The sequence below is a fragment of the Lathamus discolor genome, chromosome 16, assembly GCF_037157495.1.
Source record: "Lathamus discolor isolate bLatDis1 chromosome 16, bLatDis1.hap1, whole genome shotgun sequence".
NCBI classification, from domain to species: Eukaryota; Metazoa; Chordata; class Aves; order Psittaciformes; family Psittacidae; genus Lathamus; species Lathamus discolor.
In genome coordinates this window covers 1177634-1196720 of record NC_088899.1, presented here as the reverse complement: position 1 = coordinate 1196720, position 19087 = coordinate 1177634, and the positions used below count along the sequence as shown (strand labels likewise).

The 19087-nt window shown below is 51.6% G+C and overlaps 2 protein-coding genes across 2 annotated transcripts; one reads left to right on the top strand and one right to left on the bottom strand.

The window, feature by feature from the left end:
- The first annotated feature begins 1872 nt into the window (after positions 1 to 1872).
- Positions 1873 to 7283, top strand: UBXN10 (UBX domain protein 10). The gene is made up of 2 exons (XM_065696312.1): positions 1873 to 1947; positions 3902 to 7283. Exon 2 carries the CDS (start codon positions 3917 to 3919, stop codon positions 4769 to 4771), a length of 855 nt encoding a protein of 284 aa, XP_065552384.1. The 5' UTR covers positions 1873 to 1947; positions 3902 to 3916; the 3' UTR covers positions 4772 to 7283.
- On the bottom strand, positions 7015 to 18790 carry LOC136022690 (ATP-dependent RNA helicase DDX19B). Its single transcript, XM_065696310.1, has 12 exons — positions 18662 to 18790; positions 17871 to 17919; positions 17430 to 17483; positions 16397 to 16532; positions 13154 to 13246; positions 12451 to 12553; positions 11429 to 11543; positions 11076 to 11253; positions 10406 to 10643; positions 10160 to 10322; positions 9420 to 9611; positions 7015 to 8831 (listed from the first exon to the last, which is right to left on the bottom strand). Exons 1-12 carry the CDS (start codon positions 18716 to 18718, stop codon positions 8770 to 8772), a joined length of 1440 nt encoding a protein of 479 aa, XP_065552382.1. The 5' UTR covers positions 18719 to 18790; the 3' UTR covers positions 7015 to 8769.
- Positions 18791 to 19087: the final 297 nt, after the last annotated feature.

The window sequence follows — 19087 nt, the reverse complement described above, 5'->3', positions numbered from 1 at the left end:
GAGTTTGACTAACCCCATGTGAAAGGCACCATCCAGGGGCTGGGATCACGCAGATCGGGGATCCAAAGGTGCCTTTAACCAAATCCCCTCATTTTAAACCCTCTCTCCTTGAGGGTTTTTTACCCTCTCTTCAATGGAGCCACCAACCCCAAGGCTTAAAGCCCACCCATGGAAGTTGTTATCCCCTTGGAAAGATGACATTTTCCAGCTTTCCTCCGGAGCAAACAAGGAGGGGCATTAACCTGCATATGTGTTTCTTCAGGGCCTTACTGAAGTGTAAATACCCCCAGTGCTTTGATCTGCAAAAGCACGTGGCTTTGGTGCAATATTCCAGACCATCCCAAGGATGGGATGAGCTGATACTCAACCATCTCCTTACCTTTTAGTGCACAGGTCCGCTTTGATCTTCCTCCCTGGTAGGGTGGAGATCCCCCTTTTGATGGTAGGTAAGTTAGTTATTGCTTGCTTCGTGCTCCTTTGATGGGCATCTGTAAGTGGGAGAAGCATCTGGTTGGCTAGAGGTGCGTTTAGAAAGGGATTAAGGAGGAGAGATGGAAATGCCATCGTGATGTGGTGTGTTCCCACAAGTTAAACTGACTCAGGGCCCTGCCAGCACTGCAGCCTGCAGCTCTCCCTGCTCAAAGAAAGCTTAACCCCCCCCCCCCAGGGTTGTTGGTTTAGGTCCCTGGCTGATTTCGTGTGTCATCTTTAAAGGCGTTCTCATCAAAAGTCATGAGTTTGGTGCCGATTTGTGCGATTGATTCAGCATCGCCCAGGTGAAGCAGTGCAATCACACCATTGGAAGTCAGGTCACAGGAGGGGGAAAGCCCAGTGCTGTTGCTCGCGTTCCTCTGCCTTTGCTCAGGAGAAGTTCTAACACCCTGTTTAAAACTTTCGGGGTTAAAAAAGAAGGTTTCCAATATTAAAATAGGGCGAGTGGCACCGTTTTGGTTTGGGGGGCACAAGAGCTCCTGTGGGAAGGGCAGGGACAACCTCGGTATCAGGATCCCTACAGGAATCGGGACAGGACCCTGCTGCCACCACCCTGCTCACCCGTGTCTGCCTTGTGACACTCAGGATGAAGCCTCAGCCCCACATGAGGTGGAGGAGCTGCCCCACTGCACTGCTGAGGCTGGTCCCAGCACAGAGCCCACACTAGGGCACAGCAGTTGTCTCTTGGCTCAGGTATGTCCTTCCTGTCTGCACCAGTGCATCATGGCTATGCCATGGAATCCTTGAATCCCAAGTTGGAAGGGACTTCAAGGACCATAGAGTCATAGAACCCCAGCCCGGTTTGTGTTGGAAGGACCTTAAAGCTCCTCCAGCTCCAACCCCTGCCACGGGCAGGGACCCCTTCCACTGGAGCAGCTTGCTCCAAGCCCCTGTGTCCAACCTGGCCTTGAACACTGCCAGGGATGGGGCAGCCACAGCTTCTCTGGGCACCCTGTGCCAGCGCCTCAGCACCCTCACAGGGAAGAGCTTGTGCCTTATCTCCAACCTGAACTTGCCCCGTTTCAGTCTGAACCCACCACCCCTTGTCCTGTCGCTGCAGTCCCTGATGAAGAGCCCCTCCCCAGCGTCCTTGCAGCCCCCTTCATCTGGTCCAACCTTTGCTGGCACAGCAGGACCTGGGCTCGATAGCCCAGCACCCGTGGTCCATCTCCGGACCTCCCTGCCCGGTCCCTCTCGCCCTGTTCTGTGCACGGACACCACAGCTGCGTACAGGACCGCAGCACCTCGGCCCATGCTGGGGCACCACTGCTGTGCCCAGCCCCACACCGGGACCCACAGCAGCGCTCCCGACCCGCAGCGCGGCGGGCGGGCGGTAGGACCCTGCGGCTCGGGGCTGGCGGGGCGGGGCGGGGCCTGTCGCGCGACCGGAAGTGCGGCTGTCGCCGTGGCAACGCGGCGCTGTTCGCCGGTGGGCGAGGGCTGCCGGGGCTGCAGGTGAGGGGCGGCGGGGTCGGGCTGTGCCGGGCTGTGCCGGGCTGTGGGGCCGGGCTGTGGGGCCGGGCTGCGGGGCAGGGCTGCGGGGCCGGGCTGCGGGGCAGGGCTGCGGGGCAGGGCTGCGGGGCCGGGCTGCGCGGCCGGGCTGCGGGGCCAAGGCTGGGCTGCAAGGCTGAAGTTGGGGTATGGGCCTGGGCCCTGTCTGTCGGCCCAGGGCTGGGCTCACATGTGGGGCTGGGGCCAAACTGTGGCCCTGAGGGCCCTGCGCAGAGCTGGGCGGTGGGGCCGGGGCTGGGGGTGCCTGTGGGCACAGCCGCTCCCTGGCTGCAGCCCCTGTCACAGCCCCGCACCCCGATGAGGAGTGCTCTGTGTTTCAACGGCTCTCCGGTAAAACCGCTGTCCCCTGTGCTGCGGGGCGCAGCCGCTCTCTCAGCAGGGCCGCCGTGGCTGCTGGCGGGCTGTTCGATCGGAGGTGGTACCTCCTGAGGGCTGCCATGCATTGGGAGTGCCTGCTCAGAGCGTCCGGCTGCAGCTTGTGGTTGCCTTGGAGCTGGCTGTTGGAGGCAGTGAATGAAGGGAGCACCCCCCTCCCTCCCAGGAGCTCCAGGGAAGCTCCAGTGAGCCACTGGAACAGTGTCCCTGTCCCTGTCCCTGCTCCATGCTCACAGAGGGACAGAGCTCTCTGTGTCCAAGCAGCTTCATGCTGGAGCTGCTCAGGGCACGTCTCTGCTGGGAGACCTGGCTGTGCCTGTGCTTGGTGCTGGTTTGCTGTCAGGGAGGTGGAGGAGCAATCATGTGTCAAGGATGCTGGGGAGGGACTCTTGATCGGGGACTGTAGCAAGAGGACAAGGGGTGATGGGCTTAAAGTGAAGCGGAGGAAGCTCAGGTTAGCTAGAAGGAAGAAGTTCTTTCCTGTTAGGGTGGTGAGGCACTGGAATGGGTTGCCCAAAGAAGTTGTGAATGCTCCATTCCCTGGCAGTGTTCAAGGCCAGGTTGGATGAAGCCTTGGGTGGGATGGTTTAGTGTGAGGTGTCCCTGCCCATGACAGGGGGGTTGGAACTAGATGATCTTGAGGTCCTTTCCAACCCTGACTATTCTATGATTCTATGATTTTATGCATTAAGGAACACATCACTGGCAAAAGGCTTTGGAACAACCACAAGGGCTGTTCCCTTCTGTTGTTTGTCCCATCTGGGTGATGGGCAGTGGGTGAGGCTGACTCCATCACTGCTGGAGAATGCCAAGGGATCAAGGCTGACTTCCCCCCCCCCCCCCCCCCCCCCCCTTTGATAACTCCTGCTGAGCAAAGCATAGAGGAGCTCTGGGACCTTCTTTCGGGCTGGATGTGAGGAAGAAATCCTTTACACTGAGGATGGTGAAGCACTGGCACAGGTTGCCCAGAGAGGTGCTGGATGCCCCATCCCTGGAGACGTTCAAGGCCAGGCTGGATGTGGTTCTGGGAAACCTGATCTAGATGAAGATGTCCCTGCTCATTGCAGGGGGTTGGACTGGATGAGCTTTGAAGGTCCCTTCAACCCAAACTATTCTATCACCCTGTTAGACTTCTCCAAAACGCTGATGTGAATGTTGTGGCTCAGTTTCCTGGGCTTCTGGACTGCTTCGTCCTGGTAAAGCACAAGTGGTCTGAGAGGAGCTTAAGTTGGAAAACACACAGCAGTATGCGGCTTAATCTTTAATAAGGGATTCATATCAATCTCTGTTGAGCAGCTTTGGTCGCAGAAGACAGAATGGGCTTCTCTGTATTGAATCAGACTTATTTCAGAGGTCTTCAGAGATCTTTAGAAAGACAAGTTCAGTCAGTCTTACCCTAAAGTCCACACCAGAACTTGGTCTGTCACTGCAGGAACAGAAGTGGGAGCTGTAGGGGGGATTAAGCTCTTTAGAAGCTTTCTGGCCAGTTCCTGTAACTCTTCCCTCTACTGCCCATCCACAGGTGCCTTGAGAAGCAATGGCCACAGCAGCTCTGCTGAACTCAGCACCAGCTCAGCTCTGCTTCCCTTCAAGCACAGCAGCCTCTTCGCTGTGGTCAGACACCACCAACATGCATGTCACCAGGCCAAAATCTGCTAAGGGACGCACCAGGTCCAGCTTCAACTACTCTCAGAGCACGGAAGCCTGTCCTTGCCACGTGCCATCTTCACCGCCACCACCAGCTCCTCACCAGCTAGTGAGCAGCCGGAGAGCATTGTTCAGGAAACCAGCGTTCCCATCCAGCCAGGTGTCTCCCGAGGAGATCCCAGAGCTCCTGCAGCACGTGCCTTTGAGGACCTCCTCTTCCCTGAACAAGTACAGGGTGCTCCCCTCCATCGGCTTCAAGGGCACAGGGAGTAGCACTGTGGAAGCAGTGGCTGAACAGATCAACCGGCTGAAGGTAAGCGGGAAGCAGGAGGACATTCCAAAAGACAAAACTCTTTCTGGAAAGCAAGAATCTGCCGGCACATTGTTGGAGAGCTCACACAAGCAATGTCCTCCTGAGAAGCCAGGAGGGAAATTGAGCCCTTCGGCACCAACTTTGGGAGGTTTGGAAGAGCTGCCAAAGGAAGAGTCGCATTTGCTGCTTGCTGTTCGCTCGCCCTCTGGGCAGAGGTTTGAACATCATTTCCAGCCCACTGACAGTCTCCAGATGGTCCTTGCCATGGCAGAGCAGAAAACATCAGCCAAATACAAGCATTGCAGTGTTGAAACAATGGAGGTGCCCCGCAGGAGTTTCTCTGACCTGACGAGGTCCCTCCATGAATGTGGGATCCTGCACAAGTCCGTGCTGTGCATCCGACAGAAGGAGCAGCACGATGCTGATCTTTAGGGTCCTTCTGCTGAGGGGGATGCATCACTTCATTTGAAAAATAAAGAGTTTGATGTTTCCTGGGCCTACTTCTTCATCTTGTCACCTTCCAAACCCTCCCTGTGAAGCAGACTTGTGTATATGTTTCGATATAGTGTTTGAGGTGTATGTACCTGCTACGTCAACAGCACTTTTCTTCACATGTGCCATCACAAATTGCTTTCTGAGCGTTGCCACCTTTGTTCGTTTGAAGTTGCTGATGTTCTCCTTTGAAGAATGATGTTTCCAAGAGTTTCCCATTTGTTCTTTCCTGTATTTCAGGGAGGTACCACTTCCCACAGTGGATCCAGATGCAAAGCACCTATTTGGGAAGGTGGAAAAGGAACTGGTTTACTCTGGAGGACCATTTTCAGTAGCTTATCATCATCCTCAACATCTTGAGAGTGACTGAGATGGAGCTCAAGCCCCCAAACCATCCAGAAATAACAGTAACAGCCTGTGAATGGATGGTGGTGAAGTATTCAATGACATTGATGGTGATACACTTGGGAGGGCTTCGCCTCTTCTGAGTAACTTCAGCGCAGCTTTTAGGAGCGTGACTACATCATGCTTTTCGGAACAAACAGTTGTTATTTTGGCTGTGTTGGTGAACACCTGGATTTTCCACTTAAGTTTTCCTTCTCTCCTCCAACTCATGTGATCCGTAGGTAAGAACAGATACATAGTTATGGTGGCATGTTACAAAATACTTCCATTTAGCCCCTTTACACTGAAATGAGTCTAAGAAAGCAAGTGCTGCTTTGGCATTTGCCTGAGGACTTACTTGGCTCATGCAGCAGAGCGGGTTTTACCAAACCATCATTAAATAAAGGCTCATAAGGTGATTTTGGCAGGTTTTAGATCAATACAACATGCTTGTGCTAAATAAACCAGATCTTTCAGGTTTCTAATGAAATTTCTTATGGTTCAGATAATTCCATCTACTAGAAAAAAAGGCTCATTTGCCACACAGGTGAGCTGATTTTCATGTTTTGAGGTAAACCCAACTGGTTTTTAACCTCAGTGCCAAACCAATTCAGAGCAGTAGAACCAGAGCAGCAGCAGAATGCTCATGCTGGCATTGACCAAGAGCATCTTGTTCTAAAGCAAGTGTCCAGCTGCTCTCTGCAAGTGGTACCTGGTGAAATGGTGTTACGTACTGCTGCAGGTGACTGTGCAGCAGCAATCCTGGTGTCTTCAGGGGGAGCCCAGGACATTGAAATGTCCAGGTCCTTTTAGTCAAACCTCAGTGGGGAGCAAAGGATTTCACTGTGGTACAGGAACTGTTTTGTCTCTCATTCAGTGCTAGGTGATTAACTCCCTTAACTCCCTTCTTCTGGTCTTGTGTGTGCTACTGCTGCATTTCAGAGTGTTTTCATGCTGTGTGATACTGCAATCAATAAAACCTTTTAGGCTGAAGCTTGGATCTTAAATGATTTATGTGAACTGGAGGTGGAGCCATTGCATCTCATGGGACACAAGGAACTGTTAATTTGATGGCAGATACCTCAGGGAATATCCAACCAGGACTTTGCCCTCAGCACCTTGCATATGCCTTCCTGGAGCTCCTCTCTCCATCTTGTATCAAGTACAGGATGGCAGGAGAGGAAGTGCTAACAGCCAGGGATACAGTGACCACCACACGGGTTTGAGAGGGCACAGGGGCTGGTGCTTTAACCAAGGATAGAAGAGGAAAGAGCAACTTGGATCGCAGGGGACAGCACTTCTCAAGCTGGAGGGTATTTACTCCTCCTGAATATTAAGATAAAGGTTAAATTAAAACATATCCATGATAAGATAAAACTGAATGAGTTTGGTCCTCAAACTCACCCAGGCTCCAGCATCTCCAAAGATGGGCATATTAATTATTTCCTTTTCTTAAATCACATGAAGTCTTGATCTTGGCTAGTGCAAGGGAAAACACCTTGTCTCCCCCCATTCCCTTTCTGTTCCCTTCAGAAGTCTTCCAGGGATGGATGCAGGGGAGATCTCAGCAGCAAGTCTGGCCCAGGAAGCACCAGGGAGGGAAGAACAGCAGTTACCTGACCCCATTTATGGTGTGGAATCACATAGTAAGCTTTTAGGAATCTCAGATTCAATCAGGTGAAGTTCACCCCCTCACAGGCTGCTTTGAGGAGGTCATAAATAGAAAACTCTGGATTCATGGTTGTGAACGGCCTTAGTTAAAGCTTTAAACCAACAAAGCATTGAAGCAAGAACAGCCATTGCTCAGTTAATGTTCTTTATTCCAATTCAAAGTACATTAGAAACAGCACACAGGACCAGCAGCAGCTTTCCTGCCAACTCAACCCCATCCTCTGCTGTCACCAGGTCATTCAGCTGTACTATTAAAGTAGGTGATTGCAACAAGTCTTCCACTCGCCACGCACTCACGCACCGGCCACATTAAATAGGTTTCCAACAGAATAAAAATAGATACACCCCAGAATACAAAAAGTTTAATTTTAAGTTGTTTTTTTTTTCTTTTTTTTTTTCACTAAAGCCTTTATACAAATTGATAAAAGGGTGCACAAGTTCCTAAAATTTTAGGTACATTTTTAAATGAGCCTTTTTTTTTTACTTGGTAAAAGGATCCACGTTCCTGTCTTTGAACAGAATAGGATGGCCAAAATTGCAAAGAAACAAAAGTCCTAGGTAAATTTACAATTTATACATTGGTTCTGGAAGTGATTCCTGCACCGAGCACACCCCATTTTCCCCCCAAAAGAAGAGCTGTGCACCCTAAGTTCTAGTTCAGGAGCCTCCTTCTCCCTGGAAACCAGGCTGGGAACAACCCACACAAGAATGGTCCCAACCGAGCCAAGAGCCCGAGCATGGAAGTTGTATGTCATTCCTTCTCCAGCAGGGATCCCCCAGGATGAGGGGCTGCACTACGAGCACAGTGGAAGCAGAGCACTTCCCAGCTGAGATTTGGCTGAGCCACTGAACTCCAAACTCTGGGAACAGGGGAAATGTGGTGGTCTAAAGGGGTTGGGTTTGGTCAATCCAAGCTAGCATGATTGATTGATTGATTGCTACCCCTATGGGTGCAGCCCAGCAGTTCTGTCCATTATTCATGCTGGGCTCCACAGCAGCATCTCAGAACCTGCCTGAAGGTGACTGATCCCCAGTCCAACTATTATTAGCATTGCATGGAGGTGAATCTAGTGATCACATTCATCAGTACAGTTCCTTTCACACTATCCCTTCCCCATCCACCTACTCCTTGGTGAGGTCAAAGGCTTCAGGTAAACCTCTCAAGGAGATACTTGAGCTCCATCCCCACTGGAGAGCGGCCATTCAAACAACTCAAGGACAAAATCAATGAAAATGCTGCCCAGCAGAAACAACACGGCACCTGTGTTTGCAAGAATGAGCTACTGGAGACATCCTTAGGACAATTTACGTAAGGAAAAGCAGGGCAAATCCATCAGGAAGCCAGAAATGAGGCATAAAGAGCTCAGGGGAGAGCCAAAGAGAATGACATCCTATTTTGTACAAGTTGAATATTTCACCCAAAGACAGCTGCCTTGTTTGGGGTTATTTGTGTGTATTTGTGGGTTCTCATTTCTTTCCTTCTGTCCGTTATCTATTCAGCTGTTGGATTTTAACTGATCAGGTTAATGCTGAACATGAATTCCAATTCAAGGCAATAAAGTTTCTCTATTCATCTTCAATTTGCTTTAGATAATTTGCTATTGCCCAGGTTTTGGCAAGTGTATTTCTTAGAATTCTAAAGATCTTCCCATTTTTAAGGCTAAACTAAGAAATGTTAAAAGCTTCTGTAAACATTTCCTCTTCCTCCCTACAAGTTGCACAATTTGAAGTCCAACTGCAATTTAAAATGAGGTAATTTTTGTATACTCAGATCTTAGAGAGTCCTTTTTGGGACTAGCTGAGGCGTGCCAATCCGAACGCTGATCCAATTGGAGTGGGAGAGCTTCCACAGCAGGGAACGCACCGGCTCCAGCAGCTGTGCTTCAGTTAGTGATCTTCTCAATCTCATCCAAGTCATCAGTATCCAATTTGCTGATCTTTTTGTCTATAAAAATGAGAAAGAATCTTATCAGGGTTTGTATCACAGACAAGGGAAAGCTGCTTCCTTCAGCTGGGCTCAGGGAGATGAGGTTTGTCTTTGGAGAAGAAAAGCTGCGTGGAGACCTCAGAGCAGCTTCCAGCGTCTGAAGGGGGCTAAAAGGATGCTGGAGAGGGGCTCTTCATCAGGGACTGGAGTGATAGGACAAGGGGTGATGGGTTCAAACTGAAACAGGGGAAGTTCAGGTTGGAGATAAGGCAGAAGCTCTTCCCTGTGAGGGTGCTGAGGCGCTGGCACAGGGTGCCCAGAGAAGCTGTGGCTGCCCCATCCCTGGCAGTGTTCAAGGCCAGGTTGGATGGGGCCTGGAGCAAGCTGCTCTAGTGCAAGGTGTCCCTGCCTGTGGCAGGGGTTGGAGCTGGATCAGCTTTAATGTTCCTTCCAACACAGACTACTCTGGGATTCTATGACTGCACAAAACACAGCTGATGGGTGGTCAAAGGCTCAACAAACATCCATTAGATCTGCTCAGAACACAGCTAGTCAAAACCCAACAGAAATAACATTTAAGTTTAAGGAAAGTCTGAGGGTACGTACTGAAATGCTCCTGGATTCTGTTGAGAATGTTCATGCTGTGCTTGCTGTCTACCATGTTAATAGCCAGTCCTCGCTTCCCAAAGCGACCCGTACGTCCGATCCGGTGCAGATACGTCTCATTGTCTGGATTTCCATCTTTATCCACAGGAAGGTCAAAATTGATAACAACAGAGACCTGCTCCACATCGATCCCTGAGAAACAGAAAGCATCCAATAACACAACTATTAAACCACTTCAGAGCAGGAGCAGCTGCCTCTGGCCCGACCCATGGGCAGTTTGCTCACCATACCCAGGTTACCCAGCAGCACAAACGGTCAGGACAAGGGGTGATGGGTTCAAACTGAAACAGGGGAGGTTCAGGTTGGAGATAAGGCAGAAGTTCTCCCCTGTGAGGGTGCTGAGGTGCTGGCACAGGGTGCCCAGAGAAGCTGTGGCTGCCCCATCCCTGGCAGTGTTCAAGGCCAGGTCTCTGTATTTTGGCACATGGTTCTTTTAAAGACTGAGGCTCGGCAGTTCCAAGCAGGCTCCTCACAGGATGGACTTTCTCATCTCAAGCTGCAGGAATCCTACAAGGAATCCTGTGTTTGCCCACATATGCACAGCCCTGGTCAGCAGGAATGACTTTAAGGACCCGAATTTGTCCAGACTGGGACACTCAAGGATGCAAATTCTTTCTAGAAGCTTATCTGTTATGTCAGGAACTGCTACTTCAGGCCAGTTCAGCTCTGCCTTGCCCTACCTCTGGCACAGACGTTTGTGGTCACCAGCACCTTCTCTTTGCCCTCTCGGAAGCGCTCTATGACCGCAGCTCTCTGCTCCACCATCATCTCCCCGCTAAGCAGTGCCACCTGATGGCCTTCCTTGGAGAGCTCTGCCGCAAGCCACCCGGCTGTCTTCCGAGTCTGAAACACAAAGTGAGGTTTGTGAGCACCGAGCACCAGCAGACACTACCGGGATCATAGGGGCATTCCCAGAAAGGACTCACATGGCAGAAGATCATGGCCTGGGCAATGGTGATAGCGCCATAGATGTTACAGAGAGCCTGGAACTTCTCATCTCTGTTACTGCACAGAACATAGTACTGCTTAATAGTGTCCAGAGTCTCCTCCTCTCGCTTCAGTTTGATGATGTTTGGGTCAGGAACAACTTTCTGAGCAAACTTCCACACAGAATCCTCAAAGGTGGCTGAGAACAGCAGCATCTGGCAGTCCCTGGGGAGCATTCTGCAAGAGAGAGCAAAATGGGCAGGGTTCCCATACAACACTGTCACCCCCCCGATCTCCTGATGGGATTAAAGCCACGGGCAAAGCAGAACAATAACCTCAGCACAGTTATTCTGGAAGGGCTACCACTAATCTTACCAACACCTCATCGCTCCCTCATGGAGCAGTGGCATCCAGACTTGCCTTCTTACCAATGAATAAACCCTGCTCCAGGGACAGGCTTTTTATTCTGTAAGAAAATGAAACTGCTTGTCACCCCCTGACACTGCCTCTATTAACCAGCTGGATTAGAGCTAAATATATCAGTTTAATCTTGTTGCTTCATCAGTGAAGACACCACTCAAGAATCTAACCCTGCTGTCCCTTGTGTTACAAAAGAGCTGTAATTAAAGGAACCAAAATCACTTTGGGCAAGGTACAGCCAGTCCTTACCTCTGAATGCGGATGCTCTGGTCCTGATGGCCCTGCGTTGCTATCATCACATCAGCCTCATCCAACACAAACACTTTGATTTTCTTGGGATCTATGAATTTAAGCTTGGAACACCAGTCCAGCACGGTGCCGGGAGTGCCGATCACAATCTGCTCTGAGATCTTCTGACCTCTCTCCACTGTTGGGATAGAAAGGAAGGCTTTTGTAAGACAAGCTGCACAGTGGAATGCTCTGCCCCTCGCTCAACCAGCCTCAACTGCTCCACTGTTGGTTTAATGTATTGCACCCAAGGAACATTGTAGTCTCATTTCCAGTCTCATTTTCAACTCTTACAGCAGCATCACTGTACTCACACTTATTGCCTCGGACCGCATAGGCAAGTTTCAGCTCCGGATAAAACTTCCCCATCTGCTCAATCACTTTTCCTGTCTGCAGTGCCAGCTCGTACGTTGGGGAAAGGCACAAACACTGGTGGGACAGAGGGATAACGTGTTTGAGATGATCAACACCACAGGCCATGCTATCACACTTGCTTATGATACCCCCTTGTCATTGTTTAAGCTCAGTCGTAAATCAGCCATGCAGTCCTCGCTCACTCCCCTCCCTTTCCTCCCCCTGCTCCCAGAGGGATGGGGAGGAGAATTGAAAGAATGTAACTCCCACAGGCTGAGATAAGAGCAGCCCAGTAACTAAGGTATAACACAAACCACTGCTGCTACCACCAGTGATAATAATGATAAGGGAAATAACAAGGGAAGAGAATACAACTGCTCACCACCCGCCAGCCGATACTTAGCCCAACCCTAGCAGTGATCTCGCCCTTCTGGGTAATAACTGCCCCCAGTTTATATACTGGGCATGACGTGCTGTGGTATGGAATACCTCTTTGGCTAGTTTGGGTCAGGTGTCCTGTCTCTGGTTCCTCCTGGCTTCCCCTCCTCCCTTGCAGAGCATGAGGCTCAGAAAGTCCTTGGTCAGACCAAACATTTGAGCAGTAACTAAAAACATCGGTGTTATCAGCACTGTTCCCAGGCTGAAAGTCAAAACACAGCACTGCACCAGCTGCTAAGAAGGAGAAAAAATGACTGCTACTGCTGAACCCAGGACACCCCTATTTATCTCCTCACAGATCACCCTGAGTGATGCAAGGCAGGGACTAACAGGAACAAGTTGTGAGGAAAATCCACATTGTTTGCATTAAAGGTGCTTTGCTAAGATCCCCAAATCCCCATTCTCTGCTAAGCAAGAGATCACAAAGATGGGTTCATCAAACTGTGACTTCACTATGAAAGGTCTCAAGAGAAGCCCAGCTTCTTCGCTAGGTGGCATTTCACCACCACAAGCCCCTGAAACACTCACATCCCAGAAGATTTACCTGTGGATACTTGTTCCCAGGCTCCACACGACTGAGCATGGCCAGGACAAAGGCAGCCGTCTTGCCAGTGCCGGACTGAGACTGTGCAATCAGGTTCTGTGGGCTGCAGAACACACAGCAACAGGAGCTCAATCAGAGGAACCACCCAGACACGTACTCACGGGGTTGAAGGCCACCAAAACCCCAGCGAGTGGCACTGTAATGCCTTTAAGAGCTACCACTGCTGTGCAATGGTGCTACCTTTGCCAGCTACACTCCACAGGGCACAGAAGGTGGGTTCTGGCCTTTACTAACTCTTTCATGGAGCTTCAGAAGGAAAACCTGTCAGTACTTTTCCATTTCACACATCTCCCCCTAGTGTCTTCCCACTGAATGCATTTCAGCTCAGGGCACAGAGAGGAAATCCACAAAGCACCTCAACTGCACCCACACACCCAGGATTGCTGCATCTCCATGAGTTTCTACCCTACACCAAGTAGGAAATCTGGACTGACCTCAGCCAAGCACTATGGCATTGTGTTCAGTACCAGCCCCAAGAAAGAGGCAAATCCAGGATGCCACAGAAACACCATGGCACTGGAAACCTTTCACCACGGCCCAGACAGCTTCCCCATCCTCACCCTCCCATCCAGAGCTCAGTAACAGCACAACACATCTTTCAAATCCTTCCTGCACTGGAAGGGAGTACAGGATGTGTACATACGGCTCAGCAAGCATCATGGGCAGCGCATTCTCCTGTATCTTAGATGGTCTGTTGAAGCCCATGGCATAGACTCCTTGCAGGAGCTGTGGTTTCCTGAAAACAAGAGATTTATACTGTCACTGAGAGCAGCCTGAGGAGAAGCACTTGTGACAAGTGACACCCATCAGTGTGTACTCCAGCCCAGAACCCCCTGTGCTGGGCTGCACCCCCAGAGCGTGAGCAGCAGCTCAGGGAGGGGATCCTGCCCCTCTGCTGTGCTCTGGGAAGACCCCCCCTGCAGCCCTGATCCAGCTCTGGGGCAGCAGCACAAGAGGGATGTGGAGCTGCTGGAGAGAGGCCAGAGGAGGCCATGGGGATGCTGTGAGGGCTGGAGCAGCTCTGCTCTGGAGCCAGGCTGAGAGAGCTGGGCTGGGGCAGCCTGGGCAAGAGAAGGCTCCTGAAGGGGAGACCTGAGAGCAGCTCCAGTGCCTAAAGGGGCTGCAGGGAGCCTGGAGAGGGGCTTGGGACAAGGGCCTGTAGGGACAGGCCAAGGGGAATGGCTTGAACCTGGCCGAGGGGAGACTGAGCTGAGCTCTTAGGCAGAAGCTCTTCCCTGTGAGGGTGCTGAGGCGCTGGCACAGGGTGCCCAGAGAAGCTGTGGCTGCCCCATCCCTGGCAGTGCTCAAGGCCAGGTTGGACACAGGGGCTTGGAGCAAGCTGCTCTAGTGGAAGGTGTCGCTGTCCATGGCAGGGGCTAGAACTGGATCAGCTTTAAGGTCATTTCCAACACAAACCAGGCTGGGATTCTGTGATGTACTAAAGTACACTTGAGTTTCATTTGTGTACAAAAAGGTAAGGAAAAACCCCCTTGCAACCACACTCAGAGCTGCCCCTTTCTGTGCACCTGCTACAATCGCAGCAGTGAAGTCTCTGCTCAGACACAAGCAGTGACAGCAGGAGGTCTGGAGGGAAGGTTTGCAAACCCCCTCTCTTTACTCAGTGATGCTGCACACCTGCCTTCCACAGCTATGTGGATAACCTTGTGTCAGAGCTCTAAGACTGCCACTGGGCTCCGTGTTCTAAAGCAGCTTTCCCAACAACCCAGGAATCCCAAAGCAGAAAGCATAAATCCTCTCCTTTAGGTCAATCCCTTTTTCTCAGCTACACCTCATTTTAACACCAAAATTCTCACTCCTTGAAGACTCAAATCTGGGGCAAAGCAACCTCAACATACAAGGAACAGAATGAAGTGTAACATCATGAAACCACTGTGAAGACTTCAGGAAGCTGTGATGGATTCTGCAATACAAACTGTCACATAACAGCAGGGTGACACTGGCTTAGTGCACAACACTGGTAACTGGTAATCAGCTTAGCTCACTGTGACTTCACCCAGTGATCTGTGGCTTACCCCAGCACTCAAACCTAAGGCTGTAGTGACACTGCTCGTCATCAGGTGCTCATCAATTGCTTTCTGGCCTCAGCAGGCGCTTGTGTAGACAAGGAGATCCAAGAATAGCCTAAAATTCAGGTTCCAGTGCTAGTGAACTCTTAGCTGATGACCTCCGAGGGCTCACTGGAGTGCTATAGTGGTGCTCAGAAGCAAGGGCTTTCCTTTCAAAGCAGGTTACAGGTTTCCTGTCCAGCACTGCCTGCTATTAAGAACTTCCCATTCAGCCCAACATGCTTTTAAAATCTCCCATATTCCTTTCAGATGATGGCTGAACAAAAGCTCTTTGAAAACGTAACCCTGTGCTGCTCAAAAGCGAAGACACACAAAGCCCAACTCTGCAACAGTTGCCAAGGATACACCAAGCCCTAACAAAATGAAGCCTCAATTAGTCTGGCTGGGCCCATCATTAACTCCCTTGGATTATTTGGCTTCTGGAAGATGGGAATTAGGCTAACAGGCTGCTCAGGAGCTCAGGTTTTCTTTGCTTAGACATTCAACCACTCACATTAACAAAGCAAAATGACATCCTGACGTTTCCCAGTGAAGCCTCATGGGCTCCCACTTCCCTGTGGAGCTTACAAAAGAGCTACAAGCCTAAGATCATCACTATAAGCAGCAGGAGAGCCTCTTTGGCATGTTATGTCTTAAATACAGCTACCACTGCTCTGGAATCCCCACTGGAAAAGATATTCAATAGGGAGTTGTCTTTCCAGTACATAAATTGGATATCACTGGCAGAGAAGAGATAAGGTTTTCCCTTTGTGCTATTCACTGCTGCTGTGGGACCTTCACAACCAACCAACAGAGAACAGGAACAGAAGACGGTTGTGTTCATTCCTTCCATAAATAAAACAAAGATCATGTATCCCAAAACACTGCTGTACCGCTGGAACACCTCCCTCCAGTGCTCCCATATTTGCAGGAGCAAAATGATGGTGCCTTCAACACAGAAAAGGTCTCCTTGCAATTCACACACCTTGGTGGGACGGCCCTCCCTCCTCTCCTCGAGCGCTGTGGGGCATTTGAAGACCAAAACCCACACGTTAAAACTCAAGAGTAGTGTTGCTAGAGCTGATGATAGAAAGCAGTGCTGGCAGGAATTAAAATGAGCTTGTTTTGGATGGAAGCCTTCACAAGGCACCAGGATAAAATCATTCTCCTTGTTTTTAAATCATCAATTTAGTAGGGACAGGACAAAGGGAATGGCTGTAACCTGCCAGAGGGGAGACTGAGATGAGTTCTTAAGACAGAAGCTCTTGCCTGTGAGGGTGCTGAGGTGCTGGCACAGGGTGCCCAGAGAAGCTGTGGCTGCCCCATCCCTGGCAGTGCTCAAGGCCAGGTTGGACACCGGGGCTTGGAGCAAGCTGCTCTAGGGGAAGGGGTCCCTGCCTGTGGCAGTGCTTTGGGACTGGATCAGCTTGAAAGGTCCCTTTCAACCCAAACCATTCCATGATTCTGTGATTCCATACCAATAAATGATATGCTAATTTATGAATGATAAATGTGCAGTAACTTGAAGCAGAAAGGCTATCTCCTACCCAGCCAGGGAACATCTCAGGACATGAGGAGAGGCTCCAGCTCCAACTTCCCATCTGCTCTTGCAACCTCACCACGAATGACTCAGTGCAGCTCTCCCTGAGCTCAAGAGCGAGGCTTCCCACGACTGAGTGCGCCAAACAGTACACTGCAAACCCCAGTCACAAGGGAGCCCGCTTCATGTTTCTGCTCCCAGGTTTAACAGCTCAACACAGAGAAGCCTCTGGCTCAGCCCAGCTGACCCCTCCAGCAGCTCTGAAGCAACCAGCACTTACAGTCGCAGCTCCTCAAAAGACTTCACGGAGTAGAGAGGGGATGTGGGGTCCCTCTGCAGCACCTCCACCTGGTTTGTGGTGTCAACCAGGTTACTGCGGATCAGCTTGTTCAGCAAGGACTGGGCAGCTCTGTCCTCTAGGGAGACAGGAGGGAGAAGAAAGAGAACTCAGTCCCAGCCTGCTCTATGGGGCTGTAACTGGTGTTACTGAGCCAGCTAAAAAGGACAAGGTGGATCCAAACACTGACCTTCTCCATTACAGAGCAATGGCATAAGCAAACCTGAGTGAGAAACCTATCACAATATCACAGATTCCCATTTAATAGCCACGAAGACAAACCAAAGTGAGCGCTGGTTTAAGGGGGGGCTTAACAGATACAGAACACAAGCTCGTTGAACACAGAACTTCAGATATAAGCTATAGCTCAGGATCTAACTGGAAGGCAGGACAGGGTCTGAAGCCTCACAAAGCCTCACTATTATCCAACATGTGGGCAGACAGACACCTTTTAGGGCTCTTTTTTTTTCCTTTTTAAAGGAAGTTTGAGGACAAAATGGACTTTGAAAGATGCCCAGGCTGAAATGCAGCAAGGGCTGAGGATAAACAAGCAGAAAACAGGAGGTTAAACTGCTGCACTTTAGGGTTTTGCTAATAAAGCTGTTTTCTAACACCAGCTTCTGAAGGATTTAAAGCCATTACCCACCTCTTCAGAGCTACCTCATAAACACAACGTGTTGGTTGCTACAGCAATTCCAGCTCCAGGTTATCCAACTGCTCCTGTAGCCAGACCTGCCTCTGAGGCTACTGCTATCCCCTTATTCCTCTCCACTCTAATCCAGGAGGCTCTCAAGTTATTACAGGACCCAATGGCCTTAAAAGCATTATGGAGGAAGGACATGTCTTACAATTACATCCCTGGGGCAGGATACAAGCTCAGCCATCCCAAGACATAAGGCAGACTTACTTTAAGTACATATAAAATCCGTTTCCTTCCAACATTCCTTGTCAAAGGATTTTCCAAGGCAGCACTTACCCTTCTCCTCATCCTCTGTCTTCTCAATGTTGTCATCTACCTTGACAACAGCACCTAAAGCCAAACAGGTTTGGGGTAGATGTGAGCTCAGGCCTCAGCAACTGCCCACCCCAAGGAGTTTTAGGGTTCCCAGACTGTGGGACAAGCTACAGAAGGGCTCATTTCCCTGATGGGAACAGCTGTGCTCTGTCCGAGTGTGGAAGAAACCCAAGGTGTCACTTGCTGCATGCAGCCAAACTGCTCTTTATCAACCACACAACAGATTCTGCACCTTGAATACAGCAAACCAGCATTTAACAGGTTAGCCCAGCAGAACCAGCATGTGAGGCTTTTAATCTCAGCTTTGTATTTCCCCTTTCCAGAATTCCTTAACTAATTAGGAATTTGGCAATGGAAGAACCCCGTCCCCTTCCTGGCGCCATTCCAGCAGCTGTCACTCACCATTGGCATCTGGTTTGGATTTTTCCTCCTTCAGGTGTAAACTGCTCAACTACAGACAAGGAAAAACACAACATCAGAGCTGTTCTGGCTTTGGACAAAGGACGCAGGGACAGGCCAAGGGGAATGGCCCGAGGGGAGACTGAGATGAGCTCTTTGGCACAAGTTCTTCCCTGATAGCTCCCAGCACCAGCTAAACCCATGCACAGCGCCCACCAAACCCCTGTGCTCGGAGGGAAATGGGATGAGGTCCCTGAGGTGAGCTTGCACAGAAACCCAGCCGCCTCTGGGCTGTAACACGGCCAAGGGGGCTGTTCCCTGACCCCGCATCTCCACTCGCCCCCAGCTCCGCTGTGGCTGGAACCGGAGCCAAGCCCGGCCCCAGCAGCCGGACACGGTCCGGCTCACGCAGGGCCTGCTCCCCCCGCCCAGAACGCGCTGGGGAAAGCAGCCGCGGGCCCAGGCACCACCCGGGGCGCGCACTGCGGCCCTGCACCCCCGAGGGGCAGCGAGGGGAAGAGAAACGCGCAGCCCCACAGACACACCGCTCCGACCGGAGAAACGAGAGCCAAAAGGGGGCGAGCAGCAATGAGGCTGCGTGTACGGGGGCGCGGGGCCTGGGGAAACGAACGGGGCCTGAAAGCAGGAGGAGAACAGAGGGGGGCTGCTGCCCCCGGAGCTCAGCGCGGGCCCGCGGCGGTGCTGCCGCAGGGCCCCGCAGCCGCGGCACGAACGAACCGGGGAGGAACGGGAGCTCCCCCGGCGCCGGCCCCCGCGGCCCCGGCCCCGCTCACCGACTCGGCCGCCGCCTCCTGCTCGTCCACGGCCAGGGCCCAGGAGTCGGTGGCCATGTCCGGGCCGCCGCTGGCACCGGGCTCGCCCTGAGCAGCCGCAATGGCGCCGGGAAGGGGAAAGCGCCTGCGCCGCCCCGGCCCCGCCCCTCGCAGCCCCGGCCCCGGCCGCAACCGCGCCGTGAGCGCCGCGTTCCGGGAGCGCCGCGTTCCGGGGGGCAGGAACAGCGATGGGGAGGGGGTGTGGTGGGGGTGGGGCAGGGATGAAGGGGTGCGGGGGGAGGAGTGGATGAAAGGGGCAGGGAAAGATTGGGGGTAGAAGTAGCTGCAGGGCGGGAAGGGATGGGAAAGGCAGGAATGGACTGGGGGTAGAAGTGGTTGGGAAGGGTCGGGAACGGATAGAGGGGGGATGGGTGGATGGATGGATGA